This window comes from Moschus berezovskii, chromosome 20 (assembly GCF_049115385.1).
Source record: "Moschus berezovskii isolate FMDL1 chromosome 20, NW_MosBer_1.0, whole genome shotgun sequence".
Classification (NCBI taxonomy): domain Eukaryota; kingdom Metazoa; phylum Chordata; class Mammalia; order Artiodactyla; family Moschidae; genus Moschus; species Moschus berezovskii.
Window position 1 is genome coordinate 26,198,328 of NC_142479.1, and position 8,895 is coordinate 26,207,222.

The 8,895-nt window shown below is 42.9% G+C and overlaps 1 protein-coding gene across 2 annotated transcripts in view; it reads right to left on the bottom strand.

The window, feature by feature from the left end:
• Positions 1-8,399, bottom strand: part of LOC129536380 (uncharacterized) — a 29,914-nt gene extending 21,515 nt beyond the window's left edge. For both annotated transcript variants that reach the window (XM_088828440.1, XM_055395249.2), the window contains exons 1-2: positions 8,207-8,399; positions 3,600-3,701 (exon numbers count right to left, since the gene is read on the bottom strand). In XM_088828440.1, the coding sequence (XP_088684566.1) occupies positions 3,600-3,701; positions 8,207-8,291 (187 nt within the window). In that variant the 5' untranslated portion in view covers positions 8,292-8,399. The remainder of the gene's footprint in view (positions 1-3,599; positions 3,702-8,206) is intronic.
• Between the last annotated feature and the right edge of the window lie 496 nt (positions 8,400-8,895).

The following is an 8,895-nucleotide window of genomic DNA, read 5'->3' on the forward strand; positions in this document are numbered from 1 at the left end:
TATCAGAACTTTCTAAGGAACCCACTAGAGGTTGACTGTCAGCCAACCAAAGTAGTGGAGAGATATGAAAACTGGGAGTAGTAAGGTCATTAAATACATACTTACAGAAGAATTAAGACTAAATAATGTTCTATGAAGACAGTCTATGAACTATCTATATGCGGTGACAATATCCCTATTAAATATCAGGAAGGACCAAGGAAAGAACATATGAAAAGCAGAGTAAGCTTGATAAGTATCTTAACAAGATTCAGTGCCAATGCAGGATATTGCTTAAGCTTAACTGTTGGAGATAGGGAATTGGAGAGGAATAAAAGAAAGAAATGAATTATTTTAATTATTTACTAAGAAAATTAGAGATTCCTAGAGAACATTTCCGGAGAAGGCAATGGCAAGCCACTCCAGTACTCTTGCCTAGAAAATCCCATGGATGGAGGAGCCTGGTAGGCTGCAGTCCGTGGGATCACTAAGGGTCGGACACGACTGAGCGACTTCACTTTCACTTTTCACTTTCACACATTGGAGAAGGAAATGGCAACCCACTCCAGTGTTCTTGCCTGGAGAATCCCAGGGAAGGGGGAGCCTGGTGGGCTTCCGTCTAAGGGGTCACACAGAGTCGGACACGACTGAAGTGACTCAGCAGCAGCAGCAGCAGAGAACATTTCATGCAAAGATGGGCTCGATAAAGGACAGAAATGGTATGGACCTAAGAGAAGCAGAAGATATTCAGAAGAGGTGGCAAGAATACACAGAAGAACTGTACAAAAAAGATCTTCACGACCAAGATAGTCACGATAACGTGATCACTGACCTAGAGCCAGATATCTTGGAATGTGAAGTCAAGTGGGCCTTAGAAAGCATTACTATAAACAAAGCTAGTGGAGGTGATGGAATTCCAGTTGAGCTATTTCAAATCTTGAAAAATGATGCTGTGAAAGTGCTGCACTCAATATGCCAGCAAATTTGGAAAACTCATCAGTGGCCACAGGACTGGAAAAGGTCAGTCTTCATTCCAATCCCAAAGAAAGACAGTGCCAAAGAATGCTCAAACTACCGCACAATTGCACTCATCTCACACGCTAGTAAAGTCATGCTCAAAATTCTCCAAGTCAGGCTTCAGCAATATGTGAACCGTGAACTCCCAGATGTTCAAGCAAGTTTTAGAAAAGGCAGAGGCACCAGAGATCAAATTGGCAACATCCGCTGAATCATGGAGAAAGCAAGAGAGTTCCAGTAAAACATCTATTTCTGCTTCATTGACTATGCCAAAGCCTTTGACTGTGTGGATCACAATAAACTGTGGAACATTCTGAAAGAGATGGGAATACCAGACCACCTAACCTGCCTCTTGAGAAACCTGTATGCAGGTCATAAGCAACAGTCAGAACTGTACATGGAACAAGAGACTGGTTCCAAATAGGAAAAGGAGTATGTCAAGGCTGTATATTGTCACCCTGCTTATTTAACTTATATGCAGAGTACATCATGAGGAACGCTGGGCTGGAAGAAGCACAAGCTGGAATCAAGATTGCTGGGAGAAATATCAATAACCTCAGATATGCAGATGACACCACCCTTATGGCAGAAAGTGAAGAGGAACTCAAAAGCCTCTTGATGAAAGTGAAAGAGGAGAGTGAAAAGGTTGGCTTGAAGCTCAACATTCAGAAAAGAAAGATCATGGCATCTGGTCCCATCACTTCATGGGAAATAAATGGGAAAACAGTGGAGACAGTGTCAGACTTTATTTTTGGGGGCTCCAAAATCACTTCGGATGCTGATTGTAGCCATGAAATTAAAAGACACTTACTCCTTGGAAGGAAAGTTATGACCAACCTAGATAGCATATTAAAAAGCAGAGACATTACTTTGCCAAACAAGGTCCGTCTAGTCAAGGCTATGGTTTTTCCCGTGGTCATGTATGGATGTGAGAGTTGGACTGTGAAGAAAGCTGATCGCTGAAGAATTGATGCTTTTGAACTGTGGTGCTGGAGAAGAATCTTGAGAGTCCCTTGGACTGCAAGGAGATCCAACCAGTCCATTCTAAAGGAGATCAATCCTGGGTGTTCATTGGAGGGACTGATGCTAAAGCTGAAACTGCAATACTTTGGCCACCTCATGCAATGAGTTGACTCACTGGAAAAGACTCTGCTGCTGGGAAAAGTTGGGGGCGGGAAGAGAAGGGGACGACAGAGAATGAGATGGCTGGATGGCATCATCGACTCTATGGAGATGAGTTTGAGTGAACTCCGGGAGTTGGTGATGGACAGGGAGGCCTGGCGTGCTGTGATTCATGGGGTCGCAAAGAGTCAGACACGACTGAGTGACTGAACTGAACTGATTGCTATAGTATTATTTACTATTAGTCGTAGTAGGAAATCTATAGGCAATAATAAATAAAGGGTGGGGACCATGGCTAGTACTCTAAGGTCTTGATATAAGGTACCTATTAGAAAAAAAAAAAAACTTAAAGCTTTCTAAATGCAAAACGTATAATAAGAGAGAGGGAAAGGGGTAGACAGGTTGCACAAATAAAATAGGTTATATAATGAAAGACTATGTGTCTAACAAATACATCTACAACAATACATAAAATAACAACCAAGCAGGTGAGATAAACCTTATACATCTCTTTTACAGATACATGTAGAACACATGTAGAATGTAATAAAATAATGCCTGGAATCTGAAAATAACAGGAATGGGGGAAGTGAGTGGGATTAGACAAGAAGGAAGAAAGACCACACATTGACAGTGGTTGGGTGACGGGTACATGGTGTATCATTATACCAATCTGTCTGCTTTGTACATAGATTTCCCATAAAGGAAGTTAAAACTGAAATGTGCTGAGGGATGGCTAAATATCTTAATGAGTTAAAAATGTTCAATCACTAACATGTCCGTACACATGGACAGAGTAAGTGTGGAATGACCAACAATGATGTTTTTCTGGGTAATGGTAGTTTCTATAGCTTTGGTTGTAGAGTCTTGCTTTCCAACCATAGATATATTTTAGGGGAGTGGTAAAGTGGCTGGAGAAGACTCTTGAGGGTCCCTTGGACGGCAAGGAGATCCAACCAGTCCATTCTGGGGGAGATCAATCCTGGGTGTTCATTGGAAGGACTGATGCTAAAGCTGAAACTGCAATACTTTGGCCACCTCATGCGACGAGTTGACTCACTGGAAAAGACTGATGCTGGGAGTGATTGGGGGCAGGAGGAGACGGGGACGACAGAGAATGAGATGGCTGGATGGCATCACCGACTCGATGGACATGAGTTTGAGTGAACTCCAGGAGCTGGTGATGGACAGGGAGGCCTGGCGTGCTGTGATTCATGGGGTCACAAAGAGTTGGACATGACTGAATGACTGAACTGAAATGAACTGAAAGTGACTGTGCTGGAAAAAATTGAGAAGGACTGAATGCAATGGTACCATGATGAAGGAGTTCAAAGAACACCCATCCTTTTAATGTTTTATGTTGAAAACATTCAAAACCATACTCAAGAGAAATTATTATTGAACATTTGTTGAAAGATTGGGAAGGACCAAGTACATAATCCTTTTAAGCCCAGGACATCGGGCAGGGCGTTCAGCCTTACTTGCTTGCGGAGCTGGTGAGCACACGTGGCCACAGCCATTGCTGACGCACTTCTCTCCTGCTGCACAGTCCGGGTCTTCTCGGCACTGCTCCACACAGATACCTTCACGATCAGAAAAGACTGGGTTGAGACACTTAAATACCACAAATATTTACATTGTAAATGACCATGACCTAATAATATCAGGATACACTTTGATCTAGGTCTCCATTGTTTAAACATGATCTCATAGAGAACCTCATCTGACCCTTCCATCAAATAATATCTGAAGGAATTGCAGGAATATTTGGATTTGAATTCAGGGACATTTCCTTTTAAAGCACATGTCCCTTTTGCTATACAACTCAGTGAAATTAACCTTGAATACAGAGTGGAGCCCCTAAAGGTCAAGAAATTATTTCAGATGAGAATTTATTGGATTCAGATTCCTGAAAAAGGTCTCACTCAGTGTGGCTCTTTGATACTCCTAGAGACAGAGTTTAAAGATGGAGGCAGCCCTGGATGCTGATCAAAGACTTGGGCAAAAGAATAACACCTCCACCACGAATCACATCACCACCGCCAAGAGAATTCTCACTGTAGTTCCTGCCACAGGGTTGACCTGCCTCTGCCATCCACATTATGAATCTCTTCCAATCTCACTTTTATACTCTGTAAACGGAGGTTGTCTGGTGTTGTGGTTTGAGCAAGTAAAGAGAGGCTAGACTAGATGCTGCTGCTAAGTCACTTCAGTCGTGTCCGACTCTGTGTGACCCCATAGACGGAAGCCCACCAGGCTCCCCCTTCCCTGGGATTCTCCAGGCAAGAACACTGGAGTGGGTTGCCATTTCCTTCTCCAATGTGTGAAAGTGAAAAGTGAAAGTGAAGTCGCTCAGTCGTGTCCGACCCTTAGCGACCCCACAGACTGCAGCCTACCAGGCTCCTCCATCCATGGGATTTTCTAGGCAAGAGTACTGGAGTGGCTTGCCATTCATTCATCTTTAAAATGAACTCCAGATAGTAGGACCTGTTCAGGCCTAATTACTCAGCTTCTCCAGGGTTGAGCCTATACATGTATATTTTAATGAGGGCTCCAGCTGATGCTGATGCTGAGATGGACTAGAGATTCTTCCAGAGCCAGTATGTCTGACATTTTAGGATTTCATCAGCTTTTGCCAATTTGTGGAGGAAGGTTGGGGACCACAACTCTTCATCAATATCCAATCATTCATTCATTTGTTCATGGTTCATTTACTCATTTATTCATTCCCTTGTTTCTAATTCATTAGCTTATTCTAAGAAAAATATCAACTCTGTGTAAGGAACAAGACTAGATGTTTCAGGAAATTGGGATGTTTAGTTTTCATATCAACAGGGCAGATTAAAACTAGGATGGGAACTCAAGTTTGCTTTGAAATAACAACAATTCGCATAGTAGTAAGTGACATGAGAAGGGGAATGCAAAGAGTAGATAGGAGTGGTTTAGTGATTACTGTGCTAGAGAATTAGCAGGGATTTGAACTCACAAATAGAGTCACACACATTGACAAAGACCATCCAATGGGGAAAGAATGGGCTTTTCAATAAATGGTGCTGAGAAAATGGACATCCACACACAAACGAATAAATTGGAATTACTGCCTCAAATCATATGTATACATACATACCTACAGCATGGGCTTCCCTTGTGGCCCAGACAGAAAAGAATCTGCCTGCAATGTGAGAGACCTGGACTCAGTCCCTGAGTCAGGAAGATCCCCTGGAGAGGGCATGGCTACCCACTCCAGTATTTTTGCCTGGAGAATTCCATGGACAGAGGGGCCTGGCAGGCTACAGTCCATGGGGCCGGAAAGAGTCAGACAAGACTGAGTGAGAACACACACCCATACAGTATACACACACGTATACAAAAACTCACTCAAAATGGATCAAAGACCTAAATGTAAGACTATAAAGCTCACAGGAGGAAACATAGGTGTAAATCTTTGTGATCTTGGATCGGGCAACGGTTTCTTAAATATGACACCTAAGACAAAAGCAAAAAAAGAGGCATATAAGTCGGCCTTCAAAAAGTTAAAGTCTCTTGTGCATTAAAAAACACTGTCAAGAAAATGGAAAGAAAATCCACAGAGTGGGAGAAACTATTTGCAAATCATATGTCTGTTAAGGGTCAAATATCTAAAACATGCTTCTAAGGAGTCTCAGTGGTGAAGAATCTGACTACAGTGCAGGAGACACGGGTTGGTTCCCTGGGTTAGGAAGATCCCCTGGAGAAGGAAATGGCAATCCACCCTAGTATTCTTGCCTGGGAAATCCCATGAACAGTGGAGCCTGGGGGGGCTAGAGTCCAGGCGGTTGCAAAAGGGTCGGACACATCTTAGCAACTAAACAACGACAACAATCCAGAATATATAATGAATTCTTACAATTCAGCAAGAAAAGGACAAACACTCCCATCTTGCAAAGGTAGGGCTTGAATAGACATTTCTTGAACAGATTATATACAAATGAACATTAAGCATATGAAAAAGCACCCAATATCATTAATCACTAGCGAAATGCAAGTTGAAACCACAATGAGGTATCACAGTAAGATATCCCACAATCACTATGATGGCTATAATTAATAGTCAGGTGTCAACAAGTGTTGGAAAGGATGTGGGAGGAATGAGAACTCTCACAGATTGATGTTGGGTAAACTGGTGCAGGCTTTGTGGAAAACAGAGCTTGGCAGTTCCTCAAGAAATTTATCATAGACTTGCCACATGACTCAACAATTCTACTCCTTGCAAATCCACCCAAGGAAACTGAAAGCATGTTCGCACAAAAATTTATACACAAATGCTCATGGCAGCATAACTTGCTTACTAGCCACAAAGTAGAAATAACATAAATGTCCATCAACTGATGAATGTATAAATCATACCTGGTAGAACTATATGATCCAGCCATAAAAAGGAATGGAGTACTGATAGATGCTACAATTTAGATAAACTTTGAAAAGGTTGAAGAAGCCAGACACAAAAGCCCACATTATTATATAATTTCCTTTACATGAATTATCTATATAGAAAAATGCTTCGAAGATGGAAAGTGGACCAGAAGGGGGTGGGGGGAGGAAAGAACAGGGTGTGTGGCAATGGGTATGGGCTTTCTTTAGGGGGTGATGAATGGTCTGCAATTAGATGGTTATGATGGCTGCACAATGTTGTGAATATATTAAAAACCACTGAGTGGTACACCTTAAAATGGTAAGTTTTATCTCAGTAAACACACACAGGCAAACACAGAGCTTGAGGCCTCAGAGAGCCTGATTTAATTGGTCTAGCTGAGGGTCTTGGCATTGGTGTTCTTAATACACTTCTGGGGGTGATTCTAAAGTATTGGCAGAGCCTCTTCCTACCCAAAATGTGGTCCGTAGGCCAGCATCATCAGCATCACTTAGAAGCTTGTTAAAAATGTAGAATTTTGGACCCCATCCCAGACCTGAATCACAGTCTGCAGTTTAACAGGATTCTTGGGTAATTCCTGTCATATTAAAGTTTGAGAACTACTGCACTAGTCTAGAAGAACTGAGTGTGTCCATTATGTTTATGATGGAAATAGTACAATGGGACTTTGAAGGATTAAGGAGATTTCCACAGTCAGGATTGGGGAGGTTGTCACATATGAGAACATATTTACATTTTGAGGATATCAGTCGCCTGATTAGAGCTGCACTTTGGGAAGAATAATCTCACATTCAAGCATAGTGTTGGCTGGAATTCAACACACAACATGTGTTTTAGGGGAGAAAGAATTCCAAGAGTATTGCAAGGGTCCAGGTATGTAACTAGGGTGGTGGCAATCAGATTGCAAAGGCTATAAGAGAAACTGTGAAAGAAGATTTTACAAAGTCTGGTCATTGATTCTATGAGGGGAGCAAGATAGCAAGAGAAATCATCTTTGGCTGTGAAAGTGTAGGAAAAGAAAGCCAAAGGCGCAGAAAAGGAAGAGCAAAGAGAGAAGCCATGGAAGAGGGTTTCAGACTGAAAAATCATGAACAGTGGCAGATTCTGCAGAGATACCAAGAAGGCTAACTATTGAAGAAGATTATTAGATTGTCAACCAGGAAGATATTGATGCTTTGGGAGAGTGAAGTGGGGGGATAATTGATGGGGGGGATATTGGTGGTGATTATAGTGGTGGCGGTGGTTGAAGCAATATTAGAAGGGCTCAGGTGTGATTGGTAACTGTCAAGAAAGACAGAAAACAGAAGTGGGTTCAGAAGCAGGTTTCTCAACAATGCAGAAATGTATTTGTTTGTAGGTAGAAGCAAATGGAGAGAAGAGGGTAGAGATGCTGGGAACAGACCCAGAAGCTGATGCAGCAGAGTCAGAGGGGGAGGTGAGGGCAGTGCAAATGGAGAGGTTGGTCTTTGGAGAAAGGGAGAGAGGAGGTCAGCAGATACAGAGGGATGCTGGCATGGGGATTTGTTCGGAAAATTAAAGTGTCCCCCAGTGTCTCCTTACGTGGACTGTTCTCCATGTTTACCCATCCCCGCTCCTTCCCCTCTTTAGACTGCACACGACAGCCCTAGATTTCCCACTTCCTGACTCTCTTGTTCTGAGAGGTGGGACAAGACTTACCAATTGCCTGGAGCCCTGTGTTGAGGGTGAGAAGACTGGCCAGGAGGAAGAGGCCGCCCAACTTCATGTTGCTAGTTGAGGCCATCGTGTGCAGGTGATGCAGCAAGGCTCAGGCAGCTGAGATTTATACGCTGCTGGACAGAGAGCCTGGCCTGTGTTCAAGGCCACCATTGGCATATAGGAAACTTGAAACTTGGACCTCTGCCAAGCAGCTGACTTTGCTGGGAAAAAAAGAACCAAAAATAAATAAATAAATAAAATAAAAACCCTCACAAACTCTGTGTGGTGTTGGGCAATGTTTGTTTTCCAAGCAAGTTCTTTGAGACATGGTTCTCAGTGTAATTAAAAAAAAAACCTATCAGATGAGAAAGCGAGAGATGTGAGGGCGGGTGAAGGAGACAGTGACAGAAGATAGATGAATATAGATGGACAGACAGATAGACAGATATAGAGAAGCCATGCCGTGCCCAGTGGCTTCAGTCGTGTCCGACTCTTTGCTGGCCCATGGACTGTAGCCTGCCAGGCTCCTCTGTCCATGGGATTCTCCAAGCGAGAATACTGGAGTGGGTTGCCATTTTCTCCTCCAGGAGATCTTCCCAATGCAGGGATGGAACCAGAGCCTCATGCACTGCAGGCAGATTCTTTAGTATATGAGCCACCACGGAAGCTCATAGATAGAAGAGGTAACT